Source organism: Athene cunicularia, assembly GCF_003259725.1.
Source record: "Athene cunicularia isolate RWA chromosome 1 unlocalized genomic scaffold, athCun1 chr1_part2, whole genome shotgun sequence".
Taxonomy (NCBI): domain Eukaryota; kingdom Metazoa; phylum Chordata; class Aves; order Strigiformes; family Strigidae; genus Athene; species Athene cunicularia.
The window spans coordinates 56,220,395-56,238,121 of record NW_020799092.1 but is presented as its reverse complement, the minus strand read 5'-3'; the positions used below and the strand labels follow the sequence as shown (position 1 = coordinate 56,238,121).

At 35.6% G+C, this 17,727-nt stretch overlaps 1 protein-coding gene across 2 annotated transcripts in view; it reads left to right on the top strand.

Moving 5' to 3' along the window:
* The first annotated feature begins 326 nt into the window (after window positions 1-326).
* Window positions 327-17,727, top strand: part of CTTNBP2 (cortactin binding protein 2) — an 82,603-nt gene continuing 65,202 nt past the window's right edge. The window contains exons 1-2 of one of the 2 annotated variants that reach the window (XM_026866261.1): window positions 327-431; window positions 9,248-9,355. In XM_026866261.1, coding sequence (XP_026722062.1) covers window positions 9,293-9,355 — 63 coding nt within the window. In that variant the 5' untranslated portion in view covers window positions 327-431; window positions 9,248-9,292. Of the gene's footprint in view, window positions 432-7,384; window positions 7,491-9,247; window positions 9,356-17,727 lie in introns of those variants that run through there. The other variant, XM_026866268.1, reaches the window with a different exon arrangement.

Below are 17,727 nucleotides of genomic sequence, written 5' to 3'. Positions count from 1 at the left end.
TGAATCATGCTAAACTTCAGCTTATAAAGAATTATTATTTTCAGTACAGTTTTAGATTTTATTTTTTTTTTCAGTTCTCAGAATCCTGGTTGCAAAAGTGGTGCAGTAAAAAGCTAACAGTATTTGTGATAGTAATATGTTAATGTGTAAATTTTATGGTGTAAGCAGGAGATGTATGACAGAATGGTACAGCAGGGTTTTTGCTATTGCATCTTGATACACTATCAGCAAATCACTGGGAAAAAGAAGACTTTTTTTGCTGCTTTTAGAAGCACTGTAGAGAAGGATTAAAAGTGCCCTCCTCCCTCCTTTTTTTACATTCACCAGGGAATTTGACTGAAAAAGCCTAGACTGTTCTATGGTGTGTTACGTTTAGGAGCAAAGCTGATAATCTTGTCATTCTGAGCTTCCTTGTATAGAGCACAGCATTGGTAAGCCCACCACTTCTTTCCCACAAAATATTGGTATTTTTATTGTGGTAAGGATGACAAGGAAAAATGACAGGGGAGTGGTTCTGGTTCTTTTTCATACCTGCACAGCTTGATTGCACTGAAGGCAGTGAAATTGTGTTGGTGCAATTTGGACTAGAATTGAGGGAAAACATATGTGTGTATTTTAAAACATTGCTGAATGACTTCCATGTGCATAATGTTTACCAATAATGATTATATAATAGCAAGAAATAATCCAATTTGACAGTCTTTTCATTGAACATCAGCCTGCTGTGCATAGAGGTCTGGCTTGTCATATGTTATGGCTTCAGTGTAGCTTTAACAAAGCCTATGCAAAGCCTGTTGTATCAATCATGAAGTTTCTTAAAACTATTCAGTAAAATTACTGGGTTTGATGATTTTTATTTTGGATATTTTTTTTCCTTGACCAGTGATCAAAAGCATAAATGTTACTTTTCTGTAAAGCTGTACATATAGAGGATACCGGTAGTGTGGAATCTTGGCTCCTTTAAAGTGAGTAGGGATTTTGCTGCCATCTTCGTTGGTCAAAATTTCATTGAGAGTGATCTGTGCATACCCAGAAGGATCAGTCTGGGTTGTTGTGGGTCACATAACAGTACAAAAAAAGTTGCACTACTGAAAAAAACTGTCAGTATTTAAAAAAATAAAAAAAGATAAACTGAGAGAAATTCCATGACACTTTGTAGTGACATTGTGTAGGATATTATGCTTAGCTTGGTATATTCACTATCTATTGATCTGCAAGAATGCTTGTAGTAGAACTGCCATCTAGTCAATATAGTGAAATGCTAAATAATGGTTTGTTCAGATCAATTATACAGGCTGATTTAGATCAGTTGGAATGATTCTTATCTGAAAAATATTGCAACTAGCAGAAAATGAGACCATAACCCTTTGAAAAAGCAAAGACTATATCTCTTACTAGGGATTACATCCAGGAAAATGGTCACTTGTAAAAGGACATTGATTAACTACCACTGTCCTCATCTGAATACAAGTTCTCAGTGTAGTGTTACTGTTTGGAGAAGTTATTTTCATCTTGTCAGATATGTGAAGCTGTTATGGCGTTCCAACATGTAGGTGAGATGCAAGGGCAGCACAATTCTGTCTTAGTCCTGCTGCTCCTCTGTGATGATCCATCTTGCAGTGACATACTTCAGACCTCTGTATCTCCTCCCCCTACTCCAAACTGCAGTGTTGCCTTTCCTGTGTCTTCTACTCCACAATCTGCAGCACAGTCTCTCTTCCCTTGTGAAGGTCCTGAGGGATGAGAAAAGAAAGCCACTGAATGTAGTCCCCTTTGTAAATGTTTCTTTCTCTTCCAAATGTGGATTTCTCACACTGTCTGTCATTAAAGGTGAAGTGCAGAGGGGCAATGCTGTGAGACAGGTGTGTGAAAGTGGCATGGAGGTGCAAATCTGTAGGATGCAGTATGTCCTGTTGTTTTTCAAACTGCTTTGACTTCACTTGTTTAAGTGTTGCTTTGGCCTCAGAGGTGATATAGCAAGATAGGAATAGAGATGGAAATTGGGACAGGAAGGAAAGAGCTCTGGAAGACAGCAGTTTGAGTTCTGCCTCCACACCCATTTCTACTCATACCAGAGAAAGGGATCAGTTGATTTACAATACCTGTGTAGCCTTGAATATGTAAATGGAAGGTGTCAAGCAGACTTAGGGAAAAGGTACTGCCTCTGTGATAGGTAAACTAAAGCTTTCTTGGGCATTGAATTTTTGGTTATATTGTAGCACAAGGTAAGGTGTAAAATTCTGGAAGATTTCAAGATAGCCTCTGGAAAACTTCTAAATATAGCTTCAACAATGTGTGCCTGTATCTGGATCTAATTATATATACTACTTACCTTAGAAGGGACTTATCTGAAAGCTACTTTCTGAATGGAAATTACCTGTTAAATTTAAGTAAGAGTTTAAACATGGTTATTGAATGGTTGTGGGCCTAGATCCATTTAAAAAAAAAAAAAAGACTTAGTTGCCTAACTTGCACTGAAATAAAAAATGACTAAGTACCTTTGTGGCTGTTAATAGAGTGCAAACATGTTTTCACAGCTATGACAATATCTGGGTATGTGTAAAGGTCAGTGTCTTACTAATTTTGGAGGGGTCGGGGGCTGGCTTTTTTGTTTCCAAAATAAATTTCCCAGTTTTGAGGTATATTTATGGTTAATGTTGAATCTGTTAAAAGTTTTGCAGTTAGCTCAAGCCAAAAAAACCCCACAGCAACTAAACAAAACCTCCCCCATACCTTTTAAAGAAAACCTTTGACAAACCTAGAAAGTAAGGAAGCTGTGCTTGGGGAAGAGAAGGGCAGGATAAGCAAGTAACTTCATGTTGGTGAATAATCCAATAAAAGTCACTGAGCTAAAGGATGGGCATAATTAAATGTGTGTACAGACCCCTCATGATCCATCAGATAAGATTCTATGGAATTTTATGTAAATCCTGGATGCTAACATCAGATGATATGCTCTTCAGCAAGAAACTCAGTCCTAGTTGTGGAGCAAGTTCCACAGCACTGTTTTTCCTTGGAAGACATTTCTCTGCCTTCGTCTTTGTTTCTGTTGCCAGGAACATTCCTACAGGTCACATCTTACTACTTAAGATCATTTTGGATAGGGTGGAAATGGATTTGTATTTTTGCATCAGATAATTTTTTAGGAAGCATCTTACCCTAGTTTCAGACTAAAGAACCAGCTTTCCACAGCTAAAGCAATGAATTGTGGTTTTCCCTGAAGTATTCATGAATACTTATGGATATTATAACCACTTCTTTTAATACGCTCTCCATTTGCAGAATTTTCCTTACTAGAAAAGTGTTAGGATTCATTTGACCACATAGATATGTTTATGTTGAGCTAGGTATTGAAATTTCCTTTTATAGTTGGTGAAGTAAGTGCTTAGAAGGAATAGCTTGTTTTAGAAACAGGTTTGTGGGATTCTCTGGTTTTGAGTGAAGTGACTTGGGCAGCTGACTCTTGGAGGTATGGATGGGGTTCAAGACACTTAAATTTAACTGTATACATGTATGCAAAGTGTTTAATACCGTATTACAGCCTGTGGAAATCTGACCAATACAGTCAGTGGAGCCATGAGCAAATAGTTCTGGTGGCTGGTTAGCTGAATTGATTTCTTGGCTGTTTTGACTAGACTAATCAGTTCTCCATTAAAAATAAAGTGACATTAGGTACCTAGCTTACATAGCTCATACCTACCTTTAGGTGTCTTAGTCCTGTCTAGTGATCCTTATGTGATACTCCAGGGTATCCCAGCTGGCCTTCTGCTACCAGTTCAGATGGTGTGGATTATTCTCTTAAATCCTGAATTGTTTCTGCCTGTCCCAGAAAGATAACTCTGATCCCCTGGATGTTTCAAATAGCACTAGATACTTCTACATAGGCAACTAAATAGAATTAGTCAAAACAGATCTTTATACTTGGTCAGATGAGTTGTACGTGGGGGACATACTTGGTGTTGTAAAGTGTATGAATCAGTTGTGTTTCCCTGATGTAGTTGTTTCATGGGTCTGACAGATGTGAGGCCTTCATGATATTAAAAGTTTACTTTGTATAGCCTAATAATAACTTTTTTATTTTTAGAACCTCATCTTTGTGAAAATTCAGGAGGGTTCTTGTGTGTATTTAATAGAACTGAATATAAAATACATAACAAATGTAGATATGTACCTTTTCATTCCCTTCTGAAAGGACCCTCTTTTTTTTTTTTTTTTTTTTTTTTCTGTTTTCTTGTACAGCATTTTTATACTTCTCCCTACCCCATATTTCCAATTCAGCCCTCAATTATGCTCCACAGGTTTCTTTCCCAAGTCCTGGGTTATTACCCAGCTCCATCTTTAACAAGGCTATGTAGCTGCTTTCTGCTCAGAAAGAAGTTTGTTTTCCATGATCATTTGTGATTAATTCACAGCTTGTTTTTTGCCTCTGCTTAGGGAAAGTACAAAGCTGTGGTTTTTATACTTTACCTATTCAGACCTGCTGAAGGCAGCAGAGTTTGTAACAGCTGCTGTGGTAGCACAATGAACAGTGCTTTAAGCTCCTGAAGTTGCCGGTACTGTCAACTGGGCTAGATCAACAGAGCCAAACTATTGGCAATGCCGATCCCTCACAAGAATTTTGGTGTTTTTTTGAGGAAGGGTGGTGGGATAAATTTAACCCTAAAGACTTTTACCATCTTTGCTCTAAATAACTGTGCATGTGGCATAGAGTCCCTTCTGTTCCTGTGCCTCTTGGTGGCCTTCCAATTTAATCCTCTTTCTGTCTTTTCGAAAGATGATGGAGGTGGGAAAATGCCTGTGCAGATTGATCACTGATGTCCTAAACTGTTCTTCTCTTGTTCAGAAGAGATACTTTTGTCTTCTTTTTGGCTCATGGTACAGCTTGTTTTCATCTTTGGCAATTCAGGTTGTCATTTTGCCTGTACTCTCTTCTTGTGCTGCATGCACAGGTAGTTGAATGAGTTTTAGCTAATTAGCTGTTTGCTGTATTGTCAGTGCACTTGCTGCCAGGCAACACACACCCCTTACAAAACTGATCTGAAAAATAACATGGAGTCTTAGAGTCATAGAGGACTGAAGTTGTAGTCTTTTTCAGGTACTTTATTCTTATAAATCATATAAACCAGACATTTAAAATCTGAAAGAGGTAGAGGAAAAAAAATTCTCTTGTGTTTTGGTTGTATATGCCAAATGTCACCCTGGGGTAACATATTCATGTATGTCTGATATAAAACCAATATAATGGCTTGCTTGGTTACATACTTGTTAAATTGTTGGTTAAATTGTTACAACTTGGCACTCTACCAGATGTATTGAATCTAAACCCCAGATGACACATAAGCCATGAGCTACTAATGCAGTCTTTGTTTTCTGGAGATCTAAGACTTACTGTTCCACTGGAAGATGTTAGGAAGATTATTTTTCTAGATCTAAACAACAGTTTTCCCTATGACTTAGGAAAACAGTGCTCCATCTGAATAAGAACTTCAGGCAAGCCTGCCATGACTGACATCTCGATCCCCAGAAGATGGCAGCGAGTGTTTAAGAGGAAGGATAGTTTTATTTCATTATATGCTTTATCTACTGAAATATTAAAAATATTTTTACAACTATGTTTGAGAATACATTAAATATTTATGTATTTTGGTCCAGTTAGGGTAAGCTATGTTGTAGCTCCGTAAGTGCTGATTCAGAGATGTACATGGGGGAGAAGGTGTGGTAACTTCTTCAGCAAATGCCATGCACACTGTTATGCTGTGTGAGGGGATTCAAAGTTGAATAGTGAACAAATACAAGATGTCCTTAAAGTACTGGGAAAAGCTGGTCATTCCAGTTTCAGGATTTGTCAGATAAAGTTATGATAAGAAAGCCTCAGTTGGCATAAAGTTATTCATAAACAACATTGAAAAATGATGGCCTTTCATCCTTAAAAGCTCTTAAATTTATTTCACTTTTTTTGGTTTTGTGTCTTTTCTGGTTGACTTTGGACAGTTTTGTGAAATTTTGTTTGTTCTTTTGTATGTATGTGAAGACTTGTCTGATAGTGTGTGTAGCATAGAGAGTGTGGGTAATAATAGACTAGGTTTTCTGTGCTTAATAAATCAGAAGGCATCAAACTAAAGTAGCTGATGGCAGACTGACAGCAAAGGTCTGATTCTTCATAAAATTTGTAGTTGTACTGTGAAATGTTGTGAAGGCTAAAATTACATAGAGAGTTAAAGAGCAATGGGGCAAATTCACAACAGGTATGTCAGCCAAGGGCTACTACATGCAAAATCACAATTTCTGGCTCAGAAGATACATAAGCTGAAAATTGCTGGAGGCTGGGAAAATATTTCTGGGAAGTATCATTATGTGCTTGTCTTGCTCTGGTACTGATTTCAAGTCATCCATTATTGGCTGCTTTTGGAGACAGGATGCTCAGCTAAGTGGGTTTTTAGTCTGATAGGCTAGAATTGTTCATATATGAAGTGGTTTTGCTAGTTCTTATTTCAAGTTTATAAAAATATAAAAACTAATTGGTATGTCTTTCTATAAACACTTTTTTGTGTTTATCTATAACTTAACTATAAATTATCAGCGAGCACTTTTAATTGCTTGTTATTACTGTCTTTTCATATGTTCTAGTTCAGGATGTGTACTTGAGCAAAATTTACTTTAATTGCTTGATCAGACGCCTAGTTTAAAAGCTAATCACTGCATCACATATGTTGAGGGAATGCCTCTCGTTTGCTAAGAATTTAAGAGTGTTTTCATTTATGTCTTGTGGAAGACTGCAGAAATGGAAAGTTTCACCTGTGACGTACAATTGATCTTTTGACAAAGAGCTGCCCTGTGTTATACCTTCTGATAAGCTGAATTTACTGACTTGGAGAGAAGAGTAGGATCACATTTCTTGTACTGCACTCTTGCAGATGCCCCTCTTAACTTTGTCCCTGTCTATCAGAAACCTTGTGTGCCTTTTTTGTCAGAGGAGGCAAGCATTTTGTTGATAGGGAAGAAAATGTAGTGGTTAAACCACTGAATGGAGACTTAAAAGACTTGCTGAAAATTGTGGTTTATGCTACTTTCTGTGGTGTTTGAAAAAAAGTGTCTCTGCATCAGTTTTCCATCTTAAAAATTGAGCCAGTTTTTCTCTGTTATAAAGTTATATGAATAAATCAATTGCTCTCCTTGAGCAATTAGATATTATGAAGTGGTTCATAGAAGGAAGGTGGATAAGTGGGTCCTGCTATCTGACTGAATTAAATTTAGTAGTTATAACTGCTGAGAGTGAAATCTGCTGCAGCCTATGAAGTAAAATCTAGTCTACTGACATTAGATTACATGAGGAACTGCATGTGTTTAGTAACTTTTTACTTTATACATGTCCATAGATTGGTGAGCACTGTATAGAATTGCGAGGAGTACTGTGAGAGGCTGCTGCAGCGTATGTTGGGAAACAGCCTTCAGAGAAACCTGCTGTTTTTCTTGATCCGTTGGCATGGAGGGTAAGAGGTATCTTGTGGATTAGAGGAATAGCTGACCCAGGCAACAAGGATAGAGGATAACTATTGTTCAGTCTAGAAATACTGCTTAGAGTGGATGGCCCTGCACCCAAAACAGTTACTCTTAGTAGGAAACATTGCTGCTCTTGTTGATCCATGTTGTTGACATAAATGAAGAAGCTCAATTCAATGTAATAGATGGAATGCAAATAGCTAACCTTTTGGCATACAGTTCTCAGTAGCCATTTGTGCATCTCTGTGTGTTTTAATTACTAAGTAGAAATGGAACACAGAGTAAATCTAATATAGTTATAGGTTTTGCATAGTTTTGATCTATGGCCTTCTAGCCTGAGGGAAGAACAACTGTTTTGCCCTACTCTTGCCTTGAGAAAGCAGAAATGGTACTTGCTTTAATTTTTATTGGATTTTCCCGTGATAAATTTAAACTGCTGTGTAGCTGAACTCAGATTTTATATCCTTCAGGGAAAATAAACAGTATATCTAGACACTCAGTCCAGCTAATTTGGCAACTGATTACTTCATACTGAAGACAGCTGAGCATCTGCATCTCAGGGCTTTGCTAGGAGACACATCTATATCATAGCAAGAACTCTAGCATTTCCCTCAAAATGAATAGTGTATTGGAAATCAAGCTGGTCAGCTGAATCTAGCACATGACATAGATGACCCTGCCACTTCTGTATCCTTTTTCCAGATTATTGATGAAGTAGTTAAATAAAGCTGGTCACAGAGATGCCCCACTGTTTACCTGTCTCCATCTTGGAAAGTGGTTGTTACCCATAGCATATGGGTATTTCTAGAATAGAATAGAATATTTCTATTCATGAAGTATCTTTTCATCCAATACTGTTGGATATGAGTTTCTGTAATAATATTTGAAATAGAACCTTGTCCAAAACATTTTGAAAATGCAAATATATTCATGTCCAGTGGATCCCCTTTACCCATGTGTCTACTGACATTGTTACCGAACTGTAGCAGTTTTTGAGGTGGATTTGCTTTTACAGAAGCCATATTGATTTTCCCAGCAGACAGTGTCTATGCACATGCTCAGTGATCTTATTTGTCAGTTTAAACCTGTTCTCCTGCCTTGCTAGGAGGGGTGGCAGTCAGACTTGCACTGATCTTGGTAACTGTGGAGTGAGAAGATACTGTTGCTACTTGTCAGTGCCTCTGCAACCTGAACTGTACCCTCCAGCCGAACAATGGGACTGGAAATAAAGTATACAGATAAGATTTCATGTCTTCTCCCAAGTTGTGCTTCAGAAATTCTTATTCAGCCCAATATACTGTGATGACTTGGTAGTGTTGCACTGGATTAGGTGCACTGTGATTTAGATTCTTTCACCTTCTCCTGTCTTCATCCCTGATGTGCTATTTCAGGTCTGCTGGATTGTTTTGGTCTCTGTGAGGCTGCGTATAGGAACTGTTAGTCACAAAGTTAGTTTCTTTACCATTTCACCTTTATCATTCACAAGGCTTTGCAGGATCAATTCCTTGCAACCATATAGGATTTGAAAGTGTCATACTGGAGGGTTTTTAATTTCTGCTCTTTAACTAAAAATGAATCAGACTGTTATTAAAATCGACTTTATATACTACAAGTAAAGTCACCGTAACTTTTGACAGTTATAGATGTTTGAGGAATCCATAGTTAGGATGCTGATATGTCTATGTTTCAGATCTACAGTAACTATTGCAGTCAGTTAGTGTCTTCATCAGTGTTTTGTTTCTTACAGAAAAGAGACTTTGATGTGGATAACTTGAGCAAGCCAGAATTGCGAATGCTTTTGAGTATAATGGAAGGAGAACTAGAAGCACGAGACCTTGTAATCGAAGCCTTGCGGGTAAGTTACTGGGTTGTTGTGGTTTGCTTTGTTTTAAAATTTTCATTTGCCACTTCCTTTATGCTGTGCATAGAATATTATTAGTGGAAAGATAAGTTGTGATTTTTAAAGTTTTAGGTTGACTAAATCTCAGTAATCACAAAATATGTTCTTGTTTAATTGTCAGTAATTCTATGTAATTTTGGTATAAAATACCAACAAAATTTCAGAGAAATAAGTGCGAAAACTGCAAAATTACTTCCTCTTTAAATTCTTTTATATTGTAGAGTCTGTTATTTGTGAAAGGAAGAAATAATTTCAAAGGAAAATTCAGTCTATTCATCATTTGTTCTAATGGTCTATGTATTTGTGCATCCAGACTATGCATTCATTTTCTGTGAGATGGAAGGAGGGACAAAATTGGATGGTCATATCCATTAAGAGAAAAGTTTGTGGTTTTTCTCTTGGCTCGCCTTTTCTTCTTTTTTTTTTTTTTTTTTTTTTTTTTTTTTTTTTTTTTTTTTTTAAAAAAAAACCCAACCAAAACCAAAGGTGAAATATGGGATATATACTCTATACTCTTAACAGCACTCTCAAGTACCTGATTAGATTTTTGCTGTATTGAACACATGTGAAAGTTGGCTTTCTGCTTCAGAAGTTTGAAGTCTGAAAGGAAGCTTAGAAAGTTGACTGGAAATGTCCAAACAAAACTGTATTTTAATCAAAAGATGATAAATTTTTATGACTGTAATGACTTTATTCTGTTCTGGATCAATTTTAAAATTTAATAGAGCTGCCAAACAGACTTCAGGTTTGGGGGGGGGAGAACAGCCTTATGTGGTTTGAAAATATTTATAACTTCATAGTTGGATAGAAGGAAATTATGCTCTTTAAGGTCTCTTTAAGCAAAACCTCAATGTAATAAAATGTATCTTAACACTAGTTTTTAGTAGTATGTGTAATGATTATCAAGTAGTGTGGGAACATTTTCCACTTGTAATGTCACAGTGACAATTGTAACTGCAATTTTAGTTTGTTTAGTGTTGGCTTCAGATCACTTGATGCAAATGGAGCTTTAAAGTAGCTGCCATTGATGTACCTGCATTAATAACTAAAGACTTTATAGGTATAAACCTCTCTAATAAAATAAAATTTTCATTTTGTAATGACAGTAAGACACTGGAAGCAATATGTTTCTGGAGGTTTACTGCACTTTGACATTATTTGGTGTTTAGCCTTCAGGTATATGCATCTGTTGAAATGTACTGCCTTTTCATCTAGCTGGTTTACAATTTCACATCTTGTTTGTCTGGACTAGGATTTTTTATTTTCCAGACTGCCAATTCAGGTTTTGTAAAAGGGGAGACAATGTGCACACCACATCCAGAATCCCTTTTAACTTTTCTAACTTTGGAGGAATGTAAAGAGAATACTCATTTTTTTTTTCTATATTCACAAACAAGCTACTACACTACATACCATATAATGGATGTATTGAAATTGAATAAAAGAAAAAAAACAAAAAAGACTGCATTACACATTTAATGATAGTAAACATTAAACATTCAGGATAGTGCAGTCCCAGGAAATAAAAAGTCTACATCAGATTCCCATGCACCTGCTGAAATGGGTAGCATGTACACAGTATTTTCTGAAAACTGATATAGATCGATATAAAAAATAGCTCAATTTCACATAAGGTATTTAAATGCTGAAAATAGGTTTGGCATTATTTTGGGTTTTTTTGCTTCTGCGGCATCTTAATTTCCAGTTTCCGTATTTTGTAGTAATATCCTCTAAACAAAATCCATGTGGAACTCAAAACTTCCAGGCAGCTTGCCTGGTTAGCTGTACTAGTACTGGAAAACTTGGAAGTAATACCTGCTGAAGAACTGCACCCTTGGAATCCAATACTTTCAAATCTCCTGGCTTCTTGGGAAGCCACGAGTCAGCAGTATTAGCAGCTGGAGTCTCCAAGCAGCACACAAAGCAAGCTACTAGATAGTCAAGTATAGGTCTTCTATAAAAGTGAATAACAAGAGAATTCCATTGAAATTGTGTCAAGTTTGGTACTTTGATTGTTTCAACAAACTGGCATACATACTTTGCCTATCCTTAAAGCTAGAAGGAGATGTTTATCATAGAAGGGAAAAGACTTACTATTTCAAAAGCTGATCAAGCTGTGTTTCAAAACAAGGAAAGTTTGAGAGTGGTGTTTGTGTGTGTTTGGTGGGTTTTTTAATCCTACTAGTACTGCAGGTCTGTTTCAAAGCCCAATTTCTCCAATAGGTCAAAACCTGATAATTTCCAGCCCTATACTAGATAAGATGTGTGTTGTCTTTTCCTCTTAAGTGATATTCCTGTCAGTTTTCAATTCCTGAGGTATATACATTTATTAAGCACTTTATTATATTCTTGTCCTTTTTTAAGATTATAGAACTGGATCTTTTTAATTTTCTCTTAGAAAGTAACTGTTCATTCTTGTGGTTGTCATCTCAGATTTTTCTCTATAATCACTCAAATTTAACTACATCATTCCTAAATGTGTGTGCCCTTATCCATACTCATTTTGCAGGGTTTTACTGAGCATTTATGAAATTTGTACAATAAATAGTACTTATGTATCTATCATAAATACCTTTCCTGGAAAGTTCTGGCATTAAAGTGAATCAGTCTTGATCACAAAAGAACTGATAATACTGAATATAATTAAAGACTGACTCACATGGTACTAGTCTTAATCTGAACCTAGCATTAAATTTCTCATTTTAACAAGACATGTTTGATGCATCTGTTAGTCTGCCTTTTGCCATTGTATAAATTTTTACACTGACCTCACTTGTTTGCCACTTCACTAATTTTGTGTGAAGCCACATCATATGCTTTATTGAAGATTTGAGACAGATCTGGTTGTATTTTCTCTGTCTGTAATGCCAGTTACGTAAAAAAACCCACACCTACCTTCAACATCCATAGGTAGGATTTATTTTCAGGCTAACTTTTACAGGAGCATGGTTCTCACAGTGCCAAATGTTGTTTCTTTTTTTCCCTTGGCATGTATGTCATATCATCACAATCCACACCTTATCCACAGTATTCCCTGGTGGAATGGAACAGAGATTTCTGATGGAGAGTTGAGGTGTAAGAACTAGGGAACAGGAACAGTATTTCTGGATAAGATATGGGTTTGGAACTTGTGCCTTACTGGTTTTGGTTTGTTTTTTTCTATGCCATGTTTAGAATGCGTGTGTGTGTGTGTGTGTGTGTGTGTATATATATATATATATATATATATATATATGTATTACATAGTTCTCAAATTACTTTAAAAATCTAGTTTTAAATTAATTCTTCTTGCTTATTTCAGAAAATTGCTTTTCAGGATTACAGTTTAATGCTTCTTAATATGTTTTAAAAGTGTAATTTGTCCATGTGGGTTCTAATGAATTAAGCAGAAAACACGGTGTCTTTGTTTTTGAGGATTGAGCCTCAGTCCTATATATGGTGTAAACTATGCAACTTAATAACTCATAGAAATCTAAAATAATAATCTGAATGTGTTGTGGGTTTGTGACTTCTGTGGTTTTTTGTTCTTTTATTTAAAAAATAACTGTAAAATTATGTGCAGTTTGAGCTGTCAGTGAAAGAAATTAATCTCCAAAATGATGCCCTGTATCAGTTAGTACTGCTGTAATACTGCTTTTCTGACAGGGAGGCAGTGCCCTTGGATTTCAGAATTGTATTGTCTTCAGATGCTTGTCTTCTGGGTGTTAATTTACAGTGTATTCATTGTATCATGAATATGTATGTCAATACTAATATTGTCAAAATTAATTTGTATTTTATGACTTTCAGTTTAATTTCTTTTGGTGCTAGGAGCCATCAGAGAAGATGGCAACAAACTCCTCATTCAGCATTTTAAGATGTTGTGTAATTTTCCTGTTTATTTAAAGCCTAGTTTCAAAAAGGTGCAATCAAGTGAGAATAAAGTAGAAAAGATTCAGCGTTTGTTACTCTGCTTTGGAAATATTGAACCAGGGAATTTTTAAAATCTGTCTACCTGTATTGTTCCAGTGCAGAGTGTCCATCCTGTCTATTCTGTGTGAATTTAAAAAAAAAAAAAAAAAAAGTGAGGCCAGTAGTTTGGGATCATGGGGAAAAATCTTGTTAAATTAACTAGTCATCCCAGGGGCTGGGCATTGGAGGGGAAGATGAGATAAGTTTAGTTAGTATAGTTAATAGTGTTGATGTAATAGATTTTATTAAGGCACTTGAATTTGTGTTACATGATAAATTACAGAGAATCAAACCCAAGGTGTCACACATAAAAATTAACTTTTTTATTGCATCTTTGTGCATAATGTATTATATATTTCCCATTGTATTTTATGTAAAGTTTTGATACCTTGAAGTAAAAAACAAGATACCTTGAAACAAAAACAAATCTTCAAATCCAAACTGCATTCATAAAAAATATGCAGATGACATCTGTATACTTCCACGTTTTCACAATATGCTGTTGTTTCTTTATAATATGCACAACTGCAGATACATAAGGACACATAGCATTCCTATTTCTAAAAAAGGGCTGTTGTTTCCTGCTTCAGCAATTGAAACTTTATCTAACTGGGTCAACATCTCCTACTATTTCTATAAAAGTGGTTTGATGCTTTGATATAAACAGAGAAAGCTGAGGGATTTTTTTGAACTTAGCATGTATAAATTTGTTATAGTATACTCTGATTTGTACAATACAGAACTCACAGTATTTTGCTGAATTATTCTCTATGTGAACACTATTTTTTGGGGAACACTGGCTGTCTGGAATTTGGAAGTCAGAGAAATTTGGATTTGAAAAAGTTACAGTAATTATCAGCCAGAGCAATATCAGTTCCTGGACAAATTCAGCCCTGTAAGGACCAACAGCCTTGGAAGAGAAGGCCTTTATCATGCTCAGGGTCAAATTTCCAGATCTATTCTCTAACAACAGTTAATTTGCTGTGGAGAGCAGCATCAGGATTCACTTCAAAGGAGGTGATCTTTGTGGAAATCTTTCTTATTAGCACTCTGGTTTTATATAACTGTTATACCATGTAACTTATGATGGTTCTTTTTGAATCTGTAATTTATTTTTTTTAGTACCTCCATGATCAGGGTTGCACTGCAATTAAAATTAGATTAACACAAATCATTAAAGGTGTTTCGTTTAATGACAAATAACATGCCATTTAATTGAGATTGGGAATGCATATAGTTAAAAAAGGAGGGAGACAAGCTATAGCTGCAGCCTCCATCTTTCTCAATTATCCAAATGATGTCTGCTTTAATAAGAGGATAATATATTCCTAATGTAGAGATAATATGGCCATATAATCAAAGCACAGGTCTGGCTTCCCACAACTGTGATCTTAAATACAGCATTCATTTATTGTTTTGTTTTCTCCAGCCATAAAGTGACTGCTGTATCTGCCTGCTTTCTAGAGGATTTTTTAAAGTGCATTGACCGTCATGTGATGGACTGAAGTGCTGGTGTTAGCTGTCAAGCATGGAATTACAAATACTAAATGCTGCTTTTAGTGGTGATTCTCTCATAAAGTTAAATCTCTAGTAGGTTATTATTCATCTAAAATTTGAAAGCTCAATTTAGTTGGGATTCTTGTTTATTTTTTATTAATTATATTTGCATATGTAAATTTCATTAGGTGGTGAATGATGAAATTAAAATTTATATTATACTTGCTTATATGATATGCATTAATTAGAACAAAAAATGCAAGTTTTTATCATACTAGATCCTTTAATATACCACACTGCATAGATTTGGAACAACTTCTTTGGATTTTTGGGAAAGATCACAAATGAAATTAAAAAAAAAAAAAAGGCTAAAAGAATTGCTAATACCAACAATGGGTATATATATTTTTTTAATTAAAATTGACTACATTATCAATTACATTGCTGTGGAGCAATGTCTTTTCTCAGACCTTAAGCGAGCTCCAAATCAACAGATTCTCTGTGTGTGATGACAGGAGGACAGTACGAGAATGGCAAGGTAAATTTGTTTGTAGGTGTTTCTTAAGCGTTGTAAAGCCCTATTGTATTTAATTTTCACCATGACTTCCTAAGGCAGCAAAGCTTAACTTCTGTGTATGTGTTTGTAACAATTTCTGTTGAATCTTTTAACCAGTTTCTGCAAGCATTTCAGAAATAGGTAGTCAATAAAACCAGATAGCTGGGTAAGAAAAGTCATACTCTTAAGGCCTTAGTTGAAGGAAAGGCAGAGATTTGTGATCGGTTATTTAAGCACTGTATATGAACTGTAGAGTACAGAGTTAGGGAAATCAGACTTCACTAATTTAGCTGCTCAGAGATTTTAAGTTAGACTATCTAAATTTATAAAAAGTTGAGAAAAAGATCTCTGCTGTGGTAGTTCTACTTGAATTGTAGCTATCTCTCTGAATCTAAGCATTTTGACAGGCCTGCGGGCTAATCAATAGAGCTGGAAATGAATCATCCTTTCTGTATGAAGTCTGAGTAGAAAATCCATATAAGATAATTTCTGACTTCCCCTAGCAAGACATGCGAGTTCTTGAAGAGCAGTGGTTGAATTTTGTAATGAAGGTGTGGATATTAATGTAATGAAACAGGTAAGTCAAAAGACAGAAATTAATACATCATGTAATAATACCTCATAGCCACATTTAAGTTTATTAAACCATTCTATTAATGTTACCATAAAAGCCTTCTAGTCTAAAAAGGCAAGATTTTAAAATAAGGATAAACAGCTTTTAGAAAGTATAGTGATTACTGTGTAGATTACACATAGTTTCCTTAAAATAGACAATACATAGTATGTTGAATGCCAGTTTTCAGGTTCCAGCTCACCTGTTAATCATTTTAGAACTACTAGGAAATCAATATTCTGTTCCATGAGAAACTCAGTATTTTCAAGCAAGTCTTAAAAAAAAAAGTTTTAATACGTTTTTGGGGGGATCATTTGTTTTGAAATGATCAGTTTGCTTCAGAAGTTTCTTCAATAACTGGCTGCAATGAAAAGACACTCCATTTCCAAGGCTAATGGTGTAATCCAACATTACTTCAAAACAGTATATATACTCAAATATTGTTTTGCAAAGTATTGCATTTTAGAATAACAAAAAATATGTTTCTTTGTACTAACATTCTATCAGAAAATTCTGGTCATCTGAGTAGCTTATGAGATACTGGGGTTCATTATGATGAAGGCCATTTTTTACATATCTATATAATAGGTGTGTGTGAAGGAACTACTTGAGTGAACCTACCTTAACATTTAGACCAAGACCACACTTTTGAAGAAACTCCCCATTGTCCCCACCAAATTTTTCTTTGATTTGCTTCACAGACAGCTCTTGGACTTCGTAAACTGAACTGAAAGTAGAGCTAGTCCAAAGTAACACCAAATGGCAGGACCACAGGCACATTCCCAGTACTGATTGTGTTGTTCTACGCACTTGTTCCTGTTGTGCTGCACTGTGTTGACATAGTCACTATATACCTATATGTGCCCTTTTCCAGGGTTGTTTGTGTAAATATAGCAGGAAATACAGGTTCATTTGGTCTAGATTTAAAAAAAAACCCAAAACCTCTAGATCCTAATGTTCATTTTCTAAACCCAGAAATTCCCCAGTGTTTTCTACCATTATGATAATTCTTGAATTTAAGACAGATGGACCTTGTGAAATTGGCAGATGGGTCACTGTAAAATACTCTAGAAAGAGTCTCTTTCTCCCTGAAGGGCAGAATACATTTTCTGCTCAAGCTAGTTGGATTTCAAATCCTGAGCTGCGCGTTGTGGAAGGCTATTAGTAGTAAACTTGTCTTCAATTTTGGCCAACAATGATTAAACACTGAACAATATAGTTTTATTTTATTCTCATTGAAAACATGAACTATTTTGATGATAACCGTCAATTTCTGTAACATTTCTGCAATTCTTTAAGTGTATGTGAAGATCAAACAAAATTTTAAAAATACAACTGAGTGTATCATAGTTTATCGTAACAACATTATGTTTTTGGTGGGTAACCAAGAATACTGGAATAACTATGCAGAATGTGGAGCTTTTCATGCCTTCATGACTTCGCATTTTCAGTAATGAATTAGCTGTTCCTTGAAAAAAAACTAAGGTAAATAGTAAGTAAAATATTTGGGAGGAGAGCTGTACATACTCACAAACTATACTTGCCTAATTTGACCTGTCTGCTTCCCAGTGAGTTCTGTCTAGCAAAAGAGCTTCTTTCACTTGGTCAAGGCACACTTTTGCCTACTGCAGGTTGAGGTTTTGATTAAGAAAATGTGATTATCTGTTAGAGTTTTCATGTCCGTTTTGTTATTTATTCTGCATCTTGTGA